At 41.5% G+C, this 19,320-nt stretch overlaps 1 protein-coding gene across 3 annotated transcripts in view; it reads right to left on the reverse strand.

Moving 5' to 3' along the window:
• Positions 1 to 19,302, reverse strand: part of stk32a (serine/threonine kinase 32A) — a 70,644-nt gene extending 51,342 nt beyond the window's left edge. For 2 of the 3 annotated variants that reach the window (XR_010893554.1, XM_067375255.1), the window contains exons 1-4: positions 18,405 to 19,302; positions 16,758 to 16,898; positions 8,899 to 8,954; positions 7,536 to 7,687 (exon numbers count right to left, since the gene is read on the reverse strand). Coding sequence is in view for 2 of the 3 variants with exons in the window: in XM_067375255.1 (XP_067231356.1) it covers positions 7,536 to 7,687; positions 8,899 to 8,954; positions 16,758 to 16,809 (260 nt within the window). In the remaining variant the exon portion in view is untranslated. Of the gene's footprint in view, positions 1 to 7,535; positions 7,688 to 8,898; positions 8,955 to 9,060; positions 9,073 to 16,757; positions 16,899 to 18,404 lie in introns of those variants that run through there. The other variant, XM_067375257.1, reaches the window with a different exon arrangement.
• Between the last annotated feature and the right edge of the window lie 18 nt (positions 19,303 to 19,320).

The following is a 19,320-nucleotide window of genomic DNA, read 5'->3' on the forward strand; positions in this document are numbered from 1 at the left end:
TGGAAACGCCCACTGCTGTGATTGGTGTGATTGTGATATAACTCTCGAAAACATTTAGCACGTTTTTACTATTACGGCTCTCAAAGTTGACTAATCGTGAAAAGTGTTAATTAAACATTACATTTAGATCTACAGGTATGGCATTATATTTAGATCGTGGCATGAAAGGTTGCAGTGATGAACATTGTAGCCAATCACAGACATCTTGCTGAGCGCATGAAAGCAGTGATCTTGTCATTGTAACACTAATAAATGCTTTCATCATAACTAAAAGTGCAAACTCGATATAACTAAGAGATTTGTTGAAAAAAACGGGAGTTTTGGTGCGAGTCCAGAACTCAGTCACTGAAAAACTCGCTCTGTTTGATTGACAGCACCAGCGATTGTAAACAGAACGTTCTTTGATTGCTTTCTATATATAATTTAATCACCGTTTAAATAACAGCTTCTTTTCATCCCACTCAGAGAAACAACTTGAAGTTGAGCGTTTAGTCAGTGGTTTGATTTACTGACACACAAAGATCATCTGACTGTACATGAATCATTAATATCAGATCAGGCATTAGAATGAACAGTTACTGACATGTTGTTGCATTACTGTCGAGTCCATTTCGTAAAAGTCTGTTTGCAAAGCCTGTGCCGAAATGTGATTGATTTACCAAAGAATCCACAGTGAAATGTACCGAATAGAAATAAATAAAGCTCAACTGAGGCATTCACAGTGTTGAACATAAATAATCATATTCCTGCATTAGAATCCTTTGAAAGCTGATGTTATTTTTAGTCCTGTATCGCTCTTCTCTCCTCATTATCTCACGAACACACCAGTGGGCGGAGCTAATGTTGCAATGATGAAGTAGGCGTCTTCTGCGGAGGCGGAGTTTCACCGATCTATAGGCACATTCCAGGATCTGTCGTTCACTGAGCCTGGGGTCAATAAAAGCTTTTATTGGACTAACAAGGACGTTTTCAGTTCTGAAACTTACAGGATATTCTTATAGTACGACAACCTCTTATATATCAAAAGCTCAAGGAAAAGCTGATTTCTTAATTCATGACCCCTTTAATGATTCAAATATAGCAGCCATGTGTCACACTGACAGGGTGATCAGCCAGTCACTGCCTTCTCTCATGTGAAATGCACTTCGCCATTACCCCTCTCACATTCACACTTTAGGACCACAGTGAGAACACAATGAGCTGCCTCCCTCTGAAACTTGATCTGCTGGTGTCACTGTTCGACAATGTCACTTTTGAGAAATGAGTGCTTTACACATTATTTAATCTCATGTTTTGAAATACTTGTTTTGTTTTACCACTGAAAAATACTACTGTACACAATTTGATAAGAGACTGACATTTAATTATATTAAATTTGTCAAAAAATTGGACTAAACTGAGGTGAATTATGTGCTGACACTTTACTTAAGGCCTTTATATATAATGCATCATGAGAGTATTTTAATACATTAATTGTGCATTGTAATGCACCTTATAATACATTGTATTGTCTCATGAATGAATATTTATAACCACTGTTATAACATTATGATACTTATCTATTCATTGTTACACAGAGAGAGAAAGAGAGAGAGAGAGAGAGAGTACAGTAGCTTGATGTCTCTCACATCTGACCTTGAGTGCCTCTTTCGGTCCAGTAAAACTCACATGCATCTGCAGCACTGCAGGGGAACACGCACAATGCACACCTTCTTTTCAAACTGCTGCCAAGCACATTACCATTCCCCAGGCATTCTTATAAAATTTACCGTCCCATGCGGCAGGACTATTATTTAGAGAGGACTGTTTTCTCTTCTCCGCTGTAAGGCATTTTTACGTATTATTTAATTTGTAATAAAAAGTGCACTGGTATCGATTTACTCATTTGCAGTTTAGTCATTCATGCAACACATTCTGATGTGGATGATGGATTCTGCTCCAGCATGCTTCATTGAAGTCTGACAAAGAAGACAAGAATGTATCATTTGATTTGAGGTGTTTTTAGTTGATTCTAAATCCAACATGATCTCATTAGTGTTTGTAGGCATTCATGCATAAGTTGTGTTAATATTGTTTTTTTATATATTTGATTTATTCTTTTATTATTTTTGTTTTATATTTAATAATGCTGATATTGATTAATTTTATTATTTATTAACTGTCACAATTATGTTTAGTTAGTTTCATTTTCAATGACTTTTAGTTGGTTTGTTTTCAGTCACAAGTTTCCTTTGTTCAAGTTTTCCGTCATAAATCTGTTACCATGGACACTCATTTAACGATCACACCTGCTTGACATTTAGTTTGTTATCTTGTGTATAAATGCTCTCTTTTTTCAGTTCCTTATTGTCCCGCATTGTTTGTGTCTTGCGACACGCTGCAAGCTACCTGCCTCTCGCAATGGATTATTTGAGTTTGTTTTTGTTAATAAAGACTGTTTGGGAACCTTTTTCATCCTTCTCTTCTTCATCATCTGAACCAACACGTGACAGAATACTGGACCTAAAAGATGAAGATAATGGAGATTGCATCCAATAGCATTCCCCTATGAGGAGCTCGTCCAAGCCCAACGGGGTTGGGATTTTTATATTTCAAGGAAGAAGGACCTTAGAGGAGTACATGGAAGAGTTCATTGGTGCCAGCCACCTCACCACCTGTGATGACATCATGCTCATGGAGAGGTTTTGGATCGGACTCAGCGATGAGATCCGCCTGGTGATGCCCCGAGGAAACACTTTTGCTGGATGCTGGCTAAGTACATCAGCTTTGCCCTTTGGGTCGACGGATCTTCTTTTGCTGTAGGAGTAGTAGAACAGGATCCAACAGTCAGCGTCAGGTCCCACTCACCATCCATCACTGCCCCAGAGCCAGACCCAGTGCCTACGTCCACCGCAGATACAGATACGGAGCCAGAGCCCACCGCAGACTGAGAGACCCAGCCATTACCAATCACGGACATCGAGCCCGAGACAAAGCCCACAACAAAGCCAGAGCCAGCTGCCAAGTCCATCCTGGAAGCTAAGCCTGAGGTCCCGACTGACCAGGTATGTGAGCCTGCAGCAAAATCTGCGCCTGTGGGAATATTGGTGGTGATAGTCTGATTGACTGGGATTCGGATGTAGTGCTTTCCACCCTGCCAACCCACGAACCTTCTCTGCCGCTGGTCTCTTCCTGGACTAATGTATGTTTGTCACCTCTTTTTCTCGTCACCTCTGGTCTTGCCCAACTCAGAATCTTCGATACCTTCATCGCTGCTGGTCCTGTCCAGCCCTACATTGTCATCGCCACCAGTCCTTCCTCTTCTGCACGCTCTACCGAAGCCAGCCATTCCCTCGGCTCTGCATCTGCTGGCTCCCTTCAGCCCCTCAACATCAATTCAATTAAATTTTATTTATAAAGCACATTTAAAATCAACCTAAGTTGGCCAAAGTGCTGTAAATAGAGGTAAAAATAAAAAGAAAAGAAGAAAACATACAAAAGAACACATACAAATTACAAAGAATTAAAAGCACAAGAAAAAAGATGTGTTTTTAGCATGGATTTAAATTCGGCAAAGGTAGAAGCAGTTCTGACTGGTAGTGGCAGGCTATTTCACAGCTTAGGGCCCACTACTCCGAAGGCTCGGTCTCCTCTGTGTTTCAGGCGAGATTGTGGTACCAAGATGACCATTTTGGGATCAAAGTGATCTGGAAGAATTTTACGTAACAATCAAATCAGAGAGATATTTAGGAGCTAAATTACTGAGAGCTTTGTAAACAAATAACAGAATCTTGTAGTCGATACGATATCAGACTGCAAAGAACGTAAGATAGGTGTATTATGGTCTTGTTTCAACCTTCGTTTCAACATCAACCCTGCCATGCAGCCCCGATCTTCCTTGGAGCTTCTGGTCCCCAGCTCTGCCCTGGTGTGAGGAGTCCCGGGCTTTGCCTCATCCCTCAGAGCCCTCAGTTCCACCTTGGACCGTCGACCAATCAGCTCCGCCATGGCTCCTTGCACCCTTGGCTCCACCTATGGTCCTGTTTTTGACCCTCTCTATGAAACACTCTCTATTGATAGTCATTGCGCATTCAAGACTTGGTAAGTAAACACCTACTGCTAAGACTGGGTAACAGTTTTGCATACTAAAATAATTTTCAACATCCCCTCCATTACAGGTGTGGAATTGTTTTACAATGTTAAAAAATGGCAACCGGTGAAATTCAGCCATACATGTTTGAGCCAGAGTCTGATGATGAGGTGTGTAACTGAACTACATTAAAATGTCATTACATAGTTGAAACATTTGCGAACTGTGAAACGCTTAAACTTATTACACATGCTCAAGTCTTGGTTTTGGCAAATAAAGTTTAGGTACTTGGAGGTACCAAAGTTGACAAACTTAGTGTTTCGTGTGAATGAATTAAGAATGAATGTACTGTCATATTGTTAGCCTCATAGTATAATTGCCTAAGTCATTTTTTGGCCAAAATGTTATATCTGCCTTTGAAATATGATCTGGAAATATGATCAATTATGCTATGAGGCTAACGATATGTACCGTCACTGTCATTCTTATATTCCTAGTTCATCATTTTCAGTAATGTCGAAAAAGTATAGCTTGTCAATTACACTGTGTCTGTCAGGGTTATATCTAGTTGTCTTTTTGTTTTTTGGGGGTTTTCTTGTCTAGTCCTTGTTTTACCCATGTTACTGATTAGTGTCACATATGTCTGGTTTGGTTGCCTTTGTTCTCCCCTTGTGTACATATAGCCCTGTATTACACTTGTCTTTGTTTAATGTGTGGTTTGCTTAGCTGTTTATCCTGCGATTCTCCAACAATCTCCTACATGTTTTGGTTTGATTATTGAAGACAAATTAATATATTATCTCTTTGTAGAGACAAATTTCCTTCTGCAGAACGGACACTCACTGAAGGAATATGTTGAATATAATATCCTTGGCCAGATGCTGTTGAGGGAGGATCACCTTCCCGGACAGAGTCCTGGCATCAGCGTAGAGCCCCCCACAGGAAGGTGACACCACCCACCCCTCAGGCCAGTGCCAAGAACCCCAGGAGGGCTTCAAAGCAGCCCTGTGACGAGTGACCCAGACAGGAGAAGAGATGCTTTTTCCAGCCAGGAGATGGTAGAGTTACCACTCAAACCCCCAGTGGAGGGCTGGGAAGAGAATCTTTTGTTTCCCTTTTATTTAATTTCACCATATGCACAAGGGCATATGCACAATGGCACTTTCATTTTCGGAAAAAAGAGTGGTGCCCTCATTATCTGGGTTACACAGTCAATGTCTACGGCCCTTTTTATCAAGATGGCTGTACATTGAACACTCACAGCATTAGCATTATGGATGCTGCCTCAAGTTCCCTGCCTCCTTGCTTTCCTTCCAGAAGGAAAGGTTGGAGAGAGCGCATCATGACACAGTTGATGGTAAGTCCTTAGGGAAGCATGACCTGATCATCAGGTTCCTTAGAGGTGCCAGGAGGTTAAATCCTCCAAGTCTTCACCTTATCCCTTCTTGGGACCTCACTGTAGTGTTGCTGGGCCAAGAGAGCCCCATTTGAGCCCCTGGAGTCAGTCGAACTTAGTGCCCTCTCATTGAAGGCGGCCCTCCAGACCACAGTCAGTTCCATCAAGAGGGTTGGGGACCTGCAAGCGTTCTGTTAGCGAAACGTGCCTTGAGTTCATTCTGGCATATTCTCACGTGATCTTGAGAGCCCGACTGGTCTATGTGCCCAAAGTTCCCACTACCCCTTTTCAGGGATCAGCCCCAGCTGGCTCCCTTCAGCCCCTCGGCTCCTTCTTCGGTGGTTCCGGCCAGCAATTCGAATCTACCTTAGCTTCTGACTTTCTGGTATCCAGCTGCACTTTGACCCTCCATCCCTCTGGCTCAACTGGGCTCCTCCTTTCCTCCGGTTCCCCCACTATCCTCACTCCCACAGGCTCCGGCTCCACCTTGGCCCTTCAGGCCTATGGTGTCACCACATGTTTTTGTTTCCTCACCTCCACCTGGGTCTCCACCTCTCCCGGCTCCACCTCAATCGGACGGGTTCCTGTATACACCCAGGCTCCTCCCTCCATCGGTTCCACCATGGACCTTCATTCTGGTGACTCTGCTCTGGGTCACTTCCTGGCTCCTCCCTCAGTTGTCTCCTCCTTGGTATTTCCCTCTGCTGGCTCTCCCATCGACTCTTCCCTTTGACCCTCCTCCAATGATCTTTGTTTCTGTTTTTCCCACTTCCTCCACTAACTTGTAGTTTATATTACAGTTATGGTATGCCAACAAAGCAGTATGTTCAAATACATTGTACTCAAAATACAGTAGGTCAAAAGTACCTGGATGACCTACTACTTCCACCGAGATTCTGAAGTGCGCATTCGCTAGACACTTTACTATTCAATGAGGCCACATGAGAGGATTTGTGAATGGCGGAGAATCAACACAGCTGACACAGTAGATCACATGACAGTGACAACATGGCGTATGCAGTGTGTCCGAATTTCATTCATACCACACATATTTATACTATATAGAACAGTGTTTCCCAACCCTGGTACCCCCAACTCTGCACATTTTGCATGTCTCCCTAATCAAACACCTGATTCAACTCAAGTTAGTAGAGACTTCAAGACCTGAAATGGTTCTCGGTTTAGAGAGACATCCAAAATGTGTACTGTTGGGGGCACTCCAGGACCAGGGTTGGAAATCACTGATATAGAACATACTTTTTTAATGGTTAGAGTTAGGGGTAAGTTTCAAACCAAATGTAGCACCTACTATGTACCTAGTATGCTATTTTAGGTGCAGCGTAGGTCAATATAATATATTTTGGCTTTTTACAACTTAATTTCACAATAATAACATAATATACATAATCTTTTTCAAATGTACTAAGACAAAAAACAAATAAAACCCACAATAATTTCTGCAGTCTGCAATTTTTTTAATCTATGCAGAGTGTTGTTTGCTTTTAGCCAAATAGAACAAATCAGGTATAAACTGGAGATGATTTTCGATTAGACCAACATAAAAATTCACTTTACATAAATTACATGGTTGTTTTACTTTTCTTTAAATTGCACTTCAGTGCAATAATAAAAACTATACATAGGAAATATAGTTAGAATGAGTTGTTCGCTTAGCAACATGCTAATGTCAGAATAAACAGAGTGCTAGGTGTGCAGACTGTGTGAATGGCTGCTTAGTCAAGTCTCTCATATACTGAGTGACATTTTGATAGTGTCTAAAGTCATCTACTCATGAAGTTCCATTTCAAGATGTTAAGATATGTGGCCAGCTACACACAGAAATGAGTCAGCTCAGTAGGTTTTTAAGAAGCTTTTCATTGTAATTGTTAGCTTTTGTTTTTTTAGTAGGCTACTTATTCAGCTGTAACCCTCCAAGGTCACCTGTTTCTGATTACACAATAAAAATGTAACATATGTACAGAACAGTATTCAAGGTTATTTTGTAAATTATACTGCTGCTGGACTATGTTTCAGCACAAATGAATCACTTAATGACTTAGAGGAACTCACCAGAAATTGACCAGGAAAGGGTGCTCTAGGTTCTGCATTATCTGGAGCTCTTTGAAGACATTGCGCACCTCATTGCGCTCCACGCACTGAAGTTTGTTCATATACTTCATGGCATACATTTTCTTTGTGTCCTTTTTCTGAACAATGCATACCTGAAAAAAAAGGTAAGTGGTCTTTATTGAAAAAAAATCATAATCCAAGGTTGGACAGTCACTGTGGCACTTAATAGAGTGCATTAGTGCCGCCCACTTTTTAAGCAGTGGTGGTTTTGTAATTATTTTTTCCATACATTTTCCTAAAGCCATGAACCAATCCAACCAGCTAGGTAAATAACAACAAAATGACTTAAGTACAAGACTGTGTACTTAACGGCCTTAATGTAGGAAATTACTACAATTCCATGAAGCAAATGAAATAATCAAATTAAAAATGATATATATAATTACATAATAATCCAATATAGTGTTACACAACATGCGATTTCTAACTGTTTACATGTCAAAACTGACAGTGTTTACCTGAATACTCACCAAGACGGGTAATTTTGTGTGTATTTCACCATTTAAATGCAATAAGCCAAGAAAAAGAACTTAATTTGAGTTGTTTGAGAGACGCCACTTATATACAGTAGATCATTGGTGCGCGCTTTTGGTGTAAGTGCGAAACCTGCCACAATTAGTAAATTTATGCTCAATACCCGCAACCACGCACCGAAATTCATGCCCTGTTACAACACTATTCAGCCAGAGTGAATGAGACGAGTGAGCAAGAGGAGGCGGATGTATGTCAAACTGTCAATTCGCGTCGAAGAGAAAAGAGATCATGGATGCGCAGCTAGTATCCGTGTATCAATACTGCAGAAAAGTTCTGGAATTGTTTCAGTTATTTCAGTATCGATACATATCGAAATATCTATATTTTTGACAACACTAGCATGCACACATATATTATATATTACACAAACAAATGGGCTGCTGTCCCTGCATGATAGCCCAGTCCTTGGCAAAACAAAACAAAACAAAAAAACAATTGAATCGGCCCCAAAGTGCGTCAGCCCACCGGGAAAATGCCCGGTATGCCAGATTACCAATCCAGCCCTGTTGGGCATTAATAGATAATTACAGTTGGCTTGCCATACTATGGAGTCAATATAGTAGTAATTAACCGTCTTGAGGCCAACTGGAGCACTTATTCTTGAGTTAATTGAATCTTGCAAATTAGGCCTTATTCTACAGTATCAATGTTTGAAGGACAATCAATAAAGGTCACTGATGATTTACTTTGGCCTCAGTACCATGAGCTTCAATTTGTTTGTTTGTTTGTTTATTTGTTTGTTCTCTAGTAAATATAAAGCAAAACTTACTTTCCCAAAGCTGCCTTTACCAATGGCTCTTAGGATCTGAAAGTGGTCAAAATTGACTGTGGAGAGACAAAAATGTAATGTAACAGTTAGTGCATTGCAAGATACAATAAAAAAAAAAATAATAATAAAATAAATATTATTTTTTTGTGTGTGTGTTCATACATTGAAAATCAATAAGGTTTATATGTTTCAAGCTCCAAAAAGGACATAAATTATAACAATAACAGTGTATTGTCTTTGTCCAGTGAACACAGTAAACACTGTAGCAGATGGGATGAACAGAACTGATTCAGTCTCTGTTTTGTTTCCCCCAAGGACAATTACTCTGCTGAATTGTAAATAAAACAAATTGATAGCAAATTTAAATTTCTTTATGAAGTTGCTTATCTGATTGAAACAGTTATGCAGTCTGACTCAAAGCATAATCTCTCTCCTCATCTCATGCAGCCAAACTCATCGCCTGACCTGTGAATGAACCCTGTCCAATCTCTCTGTTCTGAAAACTTGTCTATCTGAAACTGCACTCCAAGGCAGTCTAATATATCCTGTCAGCAGCAATTACAGTTTGATGGTCAATACTCGATGGTCACTAATCTGTTGTGTAAGGACCAGCAATTATATTTGTTTTATTAAGTCTCGGCCTCAGGCAGCATGCTCACAGTCTTAGTATAGTTTTTCTGATGCATATTGGCAATAGCTTTCTCAAAATGACAAACTTTTATCTAATTGGCAGACCTTAATATGCAACTATCAGCAGTGAAAGTGAGTGCCACTAGAATGCTCTAATATTCCCAAACGTCTTCAAAACAGTCAAACAACACAAAGCATGAAGAAATAAAGACATTGAAGTACTATTTGACATAAGCGTGAGTAATTTTTTTGTTTAAACTTTTTTTACAGTACGTCCACAGTGTACTTACCCGAGAAAGTACTGAGTAATATAAATGGACTTAAAGAGGGTTAAGTTTAGGTTTAGGGTTAGGATTTGGGTTAATACCAATTACCCAGTTATTGACATTACTATAGTAAGTTCATAATATGTACATGCAGAACAGGACTGTAAAATAAAGTGTTATGATGTTTTGGGAGAACTGCAGTCCCTTAAAGGAATACCCTTACTCATTCAGTAGACCTCAGTAGACCTGAATTCAATGTACGTGTAATTCATGAAGAAGTTGCCCAGTTACACCAAGCCAGTGCAAACAAAACTGACTGATTATTATTATTACTTTCTAGACCTTTACAACTGTTACCATTAGCAGCCCCATTATGAAAAGGTATTCGGCGGGCCTAAAACCACTGGCCATTGGCCACAAGGAAGCCCTGATGAGGCCCGATAAAGACCCAGAAGTGACAGCAGAAAACACGACTGGCCTTGGCACGCACTAGCACGCTCGCTTTTGTCCCGACAGTGGAAACACAGCTAAGGGTGTTCCCTGGTGGCAGTGGCCTCTTTCAGCAGGATAATGCACCCTACCACACTGCACAAATTGTTCAGGAATGGGTTGTGGAACATGACAAAAAGCTCTAGGTGTTGCCTTGGCCTACAAATTCCCCAGATGTCAGCCCGACTGTGCATCTAAGGGATGTGCTGGACCAACAAATCTGATCCACGGAGCCCCACATCGCAACTTGCAGGACTTAAAGGATCTGCTGCTAATGTCTTGGTGCCAGAAACCACAGAGGTCTCAGAGCTGTTTTGGCAGCATGAGGGTGACCTATACAATATTAGGCAGGTGCTTTTAATGTTGTGGCTGATCAGTATCTGACACTGTCATCTCTGACAGGAGCACAGATATGAAACAATATAAAGAGGTTTATTAAAATTTAGCTTCCTTCTGTTGGGTCATACAGTAGTAGTAATGTTTCTTTAAAAGATTGCATTTTGGTCTAAGGAAAGGTCGCTTTGTGATTATACATTTCATAGTTTTACTAAAATAAAGAGAAATCAAACGAAACGCTACTTTTAATACTGTATTTTTGTAAAGAACATTTTGATGATAAACTTCACAGTTTAAATGTAGTGCTATTTTAAAAATGAAAGGGACATTTGAGGGGCATATTTTGTCCCATATCTCAAGAGCCTTTGAGTGAACTATTGAGTGTGGGCAAACGATCTAGGACAGCCACTTAGAGAACGCTGACACCCTTTTTCACAGTGACTTCCAGAGGGGTCATAAGCTTGTCCTAAATAGTAAATGCCCAATCTCTTAAAGAAAATTCTCACCACAAAAATGAATAACAATTTCCAAATCAAGGCTTCAATAAGTTTGAAATATGGCCTGAAGATCTCAAACTCTCCCAATATAATTATGAATGTACATTGTATTTTAATGTTGTTTACACCATTAATAGGATAATAGGCATTTACCAACCATTGTGATTGTGGCTGGGCTCTTTTTACGCCTAAAACAATCTCATTGTCACTAGCAGACTCAAGAGAGATGTATAAGAGATAACAGTGCTTTATTTGAACAAATTCCTAACTGATAATACATCAATGATCAAGTCAGGTATTAAAGGACTAGTTCACCCAAAAATGTAAATTCTGTCATTAATTGCTCACCCTCATGTCGTTCCACACCCATAAGTCCTTTGTTCATCTTCAGAACACAAATTAAGATATTTTTGATGAAATCCGATGGCTCAGTGAGGCCTGCATCACCAGCAAGACAATTAACACTTTCAATGCCCAGAAAGCTACTAAAGACATATTTAAATCAGTTCATGTGACTACCGTGGTTCAACTTTAATGTTATGAAGCGACGAGAATACTTTTTGTGTGCCAAAAAAAAAAAATAACGACTTTAATCAATAATATCTAGTAATGGGCGATTTCAAATCACCGCTTCATGAAGCTTCAAAGCTTTCCGAATCTTTTGTTTCAAATCAGTGGATCTGAGCACGTGTCAAACTGCCAAAGTCATGTGATTTCAGTAAAAACAAGGCTTCATTACATCATAAGTGTTTCGGAAATTTCAATGGTTCACCACTGGGGGTCCTGACTTTGACAGTTTGATACGCGCTCCGAACCACTGATTTGAAAGATTCATAAAGCTTCGAAGCTTGATGAAGCAGTGTTTTGAAATCGCCTATTACTAGATATTGTTGCATAAAGTTGTTATTTTGTTTTTTTGGCGCACAAAAAGTATTCTCGTCGCTTCATAACATTAAAGTTGCACTGTAGTCACATGACTGTTTTAAATATGTCTCTAGTAGCTTTCTGGGCATCTGGAAGTATTAATTATCTTGCTGGCAATGGAGGCCTCACTGAGCCATCGGATTTTATCAAAAATATCTTAATTTGTGTTCTGAAGATGAACGAAGGTCTTATGGGTGTGGAATGACATGAGGGTGAGTAATTAATGACAGAATTTTCATTTTTGGGTGAACTTACCCTTTAAACGTTAGCTCTTAGGACTGGCAAGTGAAGATAGTGATCATGACTTCAATAGGTGAGTAAATCCACACACACATCTTTTAGTTGCCATTTAGCAGCTGAATAATAATCAAAGTCTTTGTCTTATGGGTCTTGAGGAAATGCTGGAGAAGAGAAACAGATGCAAGAAGACAGGATCTTGGGAATCGCAGGAGGTAATATTTTCAGGTAAGTAATCCGTAGACCAAGTCGTAGACCAGACAATGAAAATCGCCACGGTGGAGCAGAAGACCACCACAGCAGAACAGTCATGACATAATATCCCTACAGTTGAGTAGAAGAGCACTACAGCAGAACAGACAAGACCAAAGATCCCCACAGTGGAGCAGAAGACCACCACAGCTGAGCAGATGATTCAGGGACCCTGGGCAGACCCCACTGATTAAGTGGTCAGCAGGACAGAGCAGACAGCAGAGGTGACCACAAGGATAGGGCAGGTAGAGAGGACCAGGCAGAAGAGTTCTCTGGTTTTATATATCTTGTGTCACATGAGAGTTTGAGGAATGCTGACGTCGAAAGGGCCGGCTCACTTGAGAACGTCTGGAGGGCCGGCTGACGTGAGACCATCAGGAGGGACGGCTGAGAGACGGATGTCTAGAGTCAAGGCCTGCCTGGCGAAACAGAAGAACATACACAGAGATCATAAGGTCGGCCGTTGGGGCTGAGATAAGGAAGCTAAGATCAGCCTCTGTGGCCAACTTGTGGGAACTTGGGGCAGCCTCCTTAGCCGATACGGCACAGGAAAGCGTTTCAGGAGCAACTTCCTTGGTCGTAACTCTGTAGAGAGAGCGGATTCCTGAGCTGGAGTGGACTCTGGCCTGTGCTTAATGATTTGAGTGAACACGAAACTGCGTCCCGGGGCTGGAGCGGACACTAGCCTGTGTTCAGGGGCTGGAGCAGACACTAGCCTGTGTTCAGGGGCTGGAGCGGACACTAGCCTGTGTTCAGGGGCTGGAGCGGACACTAGCCTGTGTTCAGGGGCTGGAGCGGACACTAGCCTGTGTTCAGGGGCTGGAGCAGACACTAGACTGTGTTCAGGGGCTGGAGCAGACACTAGACTGTGTTCAGGGGCTGGAGCGGTCACTAGACACTAGACTGTGTTCAGGGGCTGGAGCAGACACTAGACTGTGTTCAGGGGCTGGAGCAGACACTAGACTGTGTTCAGGGGCTGGAGCGGTCACTAGACACTAGACTGTGTTCAGGGGCTGGAGCAGACACTAGACTGTGTTCAGGGGCTGGAGCAGACACTAGACTGTGTTCAGGGGCTGGAGCAGACACTAGTTGGGTTCAGGGGCTGGAGCAGACACTAGACTGTGTTCAGGGGCTGGAGCAGACACTAGACTGTGTTCAGGGGCTGGAGCAGACACTAGCCTGTGTTCAGGGGCTGGTGCGGACACTAGCCTGTGTTCAGGGGCTGGAGCGGACACTAGCCTGTGTTCAGGGGCTGGAGCGGACACTAGCCTGTGTTCAGGGGCTGGAGCAGACACTAGACTGGGTTCAGGGGCTGGAGCAGACACTAGCCTGTGTTCAGGGGCTGGAGCGGACACTAGCCTGTGTTCAGGGGCTGGAGCGGACACTAGCCTGTGTTCAGGGGCTGGAGCAGACACTAGACTGTGTTCAGGGGCTGGAGCGGACACTAGCCTGTGTTCAGGGGCTGGAGCGGACACTAGCCTGTGTTCAGGGGCTGGAGCGGACACTAGCCTGTGTTCAGGGGCTGGAGCAGACACTAGACTGTGTTCAGGGGCTGGAGCAGACACTAGACTGGGTTCAGGGGCTGGAGCAGACACTAGACTGTGTTCAGGGGCTGGAGCAGACACTAGCCTGTGTTCAGGGGCTGGAGCGGACACTAGCCTGTGTTCAGGGGCTAGAGCAGACACTAGCCTGTGTTCAGGGGCTGGAGCAGACACTAGCCTGTGTTCAGGGGCTGGAGCGGACACTAGCCTGTGTTCAGGGGCTGGAGCAGACACTAGACTGTGTTCAGGGGCTGGAGCAGACACTAGCCTGTGTTCAGGGGCTAGAGCAGACACTAGACTGGGTTCAGGGGCTAGAGCAGACACTAGACTGGGTTCAGGGGCTGGAGCAGACACTAGACTGGGTTCAGGGGCTAGAGCAGACACTAGACTGGGTTCAGGGGCTAGAGCAGACACTAGACTGTGTTCAGGGGCTAGAGCAGACACTAGACTGGGTTCAGGGGCTGGAGCGGACACTAGACTGTGTTCAGGGGCTGGAGCGGACACTAGCCTGTGTTCAGGGGCTGGAGCGGACACTAGCCTGTGTTCAGGGGCTGGAGCGGACACTAGACTGTGTTCAGGGGCTGGAGCAGACACTAGACTGTGCTCAGGAGCTAAAGCAGACACTGGCCTGTGCTCAGGGGTGTGCTCATGGTGGAGTCACTGGAGGGAATGCAGAGACCAGGTGATGACGCTGGTCACGGAGGACACAGCAGAGCTGAAGACTCCCAGGATATAGCAGAAGACCACTACAGCCAAGCTGACAAAAGTTAAGATGCCCACGGTGGAGCAGAAGACCACCACAGCTGAGCAGATGATTCAGGGAGCCAGAGTAAACCCCACTGATTAGGTGGCCAGCAGGACGGAGTGGGTAGCAGAGCTGACCACCAGGACAGGGCAAGTAGAGAGAACTAGGCAGGGGCTGAAGCCGACACTGGACTATGCTCAGGGCCTGGAGCTGACACTGGACTATGCTCAGGGGCTGGAGCTGACTCTTGGTTTAGACCGGGCTCTGGAGTGGACTCTTGGGCTAGAGTGGGCTCTGAAGCAAACTCTTGGGCTGGAATGGGCTCTGGAGTGGACTCTGAGACAGCCATTGGAATGGTGATGAAAGACTTGAATGTGTGGAGATCTTCTGAAGAGCATGCTTTAGAAACACTGAGCATGTATTCATTGCCACCCATGCTAACACAATCGGAGGGTCAGATAATTTGTCCAAAAGGTCACTGCTTCGAAACACTGGTTTCTTGGATTGGGGAATGGCATCCTTGATGTGACAATACCTGGGTTTGGGCAACTTGCTTGGCCTAGAGCTGAACATATTGGATGCTGTGGAAGACAACCCTTTATCCTCTGAAAATCCCACGGGTGCTGACACATGAGACCGAGGGGGTTGCTCAAGTGTGGTATCCTCATCACTAACCTCACCCACAGTGTAGGGAGAGCCACACATCCAAAGCACCATGCACAGGTGATGGGAGTTTGTGACACTCACATATTATGTAGGTTATTTTCCCATTGAGTAGCACCATTCCAATTTTCTTCAGGATATGTAAGAATCTAGTTGAATAGTTGTTTGCTCTACTGAGTCATTGTGTGCACTGCTGTATACCCACATACATAATTACCTTGTAAAATGGGCCAATCTGCTTTTTGCTATAACTGTACTTGTGATGGCCCATCTCTTCCTTAGACTCGTGTACACATACACACAGGTGTATTGGAATCTGGGTTGTAAATTTAAGACCCACTTGCACAAACAGATTTTGAAGAACCTCAATAAATGAATTTTTGCACTCAGCAGCTTACTTTGGAGAAATTATGTTTTAAAATGGGCAATCTTAAAACAGAAAATTGACATTGATTGGTTTGTCAAGATTATTAATTTTAGCTACAGTACATAACTACATTTACATACAGCAGCAGTGGGGAAGTTGAATAACAACTTACAATTTAGTCTCTACCTCACACAAAACTTGAGAAGTCTTGGAGTATATACCACTTTTACGATATTTTATGGGGCTTTTGGTTACACTTTATTCTAAGGTGACATTGTTATGGTGTAATTACACAATATTGAGTAATATTAATTAATTACATGTACTTAGTTAGAGTTTAGGTTTATGGCTTGTAAATGCATTATTTACCATTATTACTATAGTAAGCACATGTAATGTGTAATGTAACCTTAAAATAAAGTGTTATTGTTACCATGCTTTTTGTTCTTTTTAGAGGTTGACAGTCCCTGGTCACTGTACATTCATTGCATGGAAAAGAGCAGCTCAAGTTTCTTTGTTTGTGCTCCATGGAGGTCATACTGTTTTGGAACAATATTCCTGAACACTCCTTTTGTTTGCCATTGGCTTGTCAAAAAGATAGTCCTGCCCTGAGCTCACCCCATTGGTTGATTTAGTGTTGCTGTGTCGGGTTGGTTGGGATGCTCAAACAAATGTTATGATAGGAACAATTTCATGGGAATCAACCAATTAATTGCTTATTTATAAAAACATTTTAACATTCAACAAATGACAAACATTTTTAATTGAATTATTCATCCTAACAGTTATAAATTTGTGTGAAGAAATAGAAAAGATTGTTAAATGTTATTAATGTATTTATTAAAGTATTAGAATCCTCTGTCCAACTATAGCAACTGGAACAACTTGTTTTGTTTCCAAGAACACACTTACCCTCCGCTGGGTCATCACTGACGGATGTCCTGCTAGACTGTCCAAGTCCCATGTCTTCTTAAGAGGTGAAGTTCTCCAGTTTACACTGGACACATCCCCTGTGTTTGTTAATAAGGATATATAGCTCTACAGAAGAATGACCTGTGACAAGGACAGAGTGAAGCGTGAGTTTAATGTGAATCAAATCTGGACAGACTTAACATTACAGACATCATTTCAGAAGTGAAGGGGGTCAGAAAGGTCAAGTGTGATACGTTTTTTTCTGACCTTTGTCTAATTGACAGATTTTATTTTTTCTTATCTCAAGCTTTCAGTTGGCTAAGAGATCAAATACTCTGCTGAACAATAAACGATAATTTGCCTGCACCCTCTGGCTTCGACTGTGAATGAAACATACATTACACAAGAGTGTTGAGCGCTCCATAATGTTCACATAGCCTCGTTTTGGAGAAGAACAAAACGTCAGGTCTGCATAGAATGTCTTGTCTCTTGTCGCTACATATTCTATGCCTCTCCAAATGACGACAAAAAATGTAGTTAGTAACGTAATCCATTGCATTATACATTTAAGGTAATGTAATCTGATTACTTTTTGATTACTTTTGACCTAACTCATTTATTACATTGATTTGAATAGAATAATCTTGTACCATAATGATATTAAAATACAAAGAGAAAGAAAATATATTCCATTCTTTGTAATAAGCAACATGAAGTACATTAAATATTACATTATGTCAGAGTTTCCCTGGGGTTCATGATGGAACTGCAGGAGTTCGTAAGTTTAATGAAAAGCCATTAAGTAATTAAATCTTAAAAAATAATTTTAAAATAAAAACAATAAAACCTGCATGTAATTAAGCAACATTGAAGAACCATGAACCTAATTTTATGAATTATTTATTATTATTATTGACTTCATTTTATTATTACCCTAACTTATTCATTTTAAATCTCAGGGGTGCTTCAAGTAAATATATTGAGCCAAAAATGTTCAGCTGACATAAAAAGTTGGGGAACCCCTGCTCTCTGGTGGGGAGGTTGTCATAACAAGGGTTATATTTCACAAACAATATATAACAAAAGTAGATTTTATTTGAAAGATTAAAATGCACTGTTTTTTTCATAAATGTCAGGTCGGGGCAGGCATGTTTCATGCGTTTTTATTTATGCATTCATTTCATCACATGATATTTAATGCTATTTGTTAACATGCTGTTTCATCAATTGCTGAAAAGCACTTAAAAAAGCAGATAATACATTTTAAATAAAATTATTTTGTGGAATATGGCATTCTTTGTGTTTCAAAAAATGTTCTCAGATCACTGTAAATCAATTCCCAGAAAATGTTCAATAGTTTCTGAAATAAATAAACCAAGCCATTCACTGGATGAAAAGATATGACAACTAGACCCTATTAAAAGTACTTTACTGACCAGGATAATGTGCAAATAGGCTACTTAATCACATAGTTGTTCACTGGTAACTCCTCTGTGAGTAGACACAGTAATGTAAAGTCCAAATAGAGTGGCAGAAATAGATGAGTTAGAAAACTGATAGTAAACACGGTGTAAGATCACGTACTGTAGACCTGTAGCTGAACTCTGCAGTGCTCCATTGTAAAATCATCAGAAATCATAAACTTACCGTTTTATATGGTAGGATGACCTGAAATGATCGACTGACACTGATCATTAAACCGATCCCAGGTCACAGACGAGACTGCAGTGTGAAGACGAGTGCTGGACACAGAGGCTATCCCACACAACTTCTCCACTCACCGCAATGCCGTGATAAGATCCTTGCGGAGCCGGAGTCAATGACACACTGATGCAGAACACACGAGCATGCTGCTTTACCTCCCGTTAGTCCCGTATGAACGCCAAAGTCCAGAGAGACTCATGCCTGCATCACAGCGCACACATCCGCGGACAGGATCCGAGCAGATGACATCGTCTGAACGCAGATCAGCGTGTGCTGGAGAGAGCTGCACAGCTCCGCTCACGTCCTCAACTGTTGAATAAACTCATCACTATGCGTCTGATGGGCATCACATGTGATGATGATGATGATGTTGGTGATGGTGAAAGAGTCTCACGAGAGGGGAGCTTCATTTATTTATGCACAATGTGCTTCAAGTACTGTATATATACGCAATGTGCGCTGCTGCTGCTGCTGGTCTCCTCAGAAAATTTTAGTCATTTATTCAAGAATTCTTTTTTTAAATACATTTTATACAGTGACATTATAATTGATTTTAAATATAAATATAAATAAAATAAAATAAAATAATATTCGAAAGAAAAGTTTGAAAGAATATTTGCAAGTCAAATCAAAATCAGTGCAGAGAGCCATTTTGTTGTCATGTGACAAGAAAATTAGCTTTATCACAGAAAGGGCGCTGTAAATGAACACTATATGGCAAGGTCAGTTAGTTTTTTAAAATTATCAGATTATTTAACCATTTATGACATGGCAAGGTTAAATGTAATCGCTATTTATGATTAGTTCATTCGTTAATTTATTATTTTTTGAAGATAATTTTTAAAGAAAGGTGAACACA

Source organism: Chanodichthys erythropterus, chromosome 22, assembly GCF_024489055.1.
Source record: "Chanodichthys erythropterus isolate Z2021 chromosome 22, ASM2448905v1, whole genome shotgun sequence".
NCBI lineage: Eukaryota > Metazoa > Chordata > Actinopteri > Cypriniformes > Xenocyprididae > Chanodichthys > Chanodichthys erythropterus.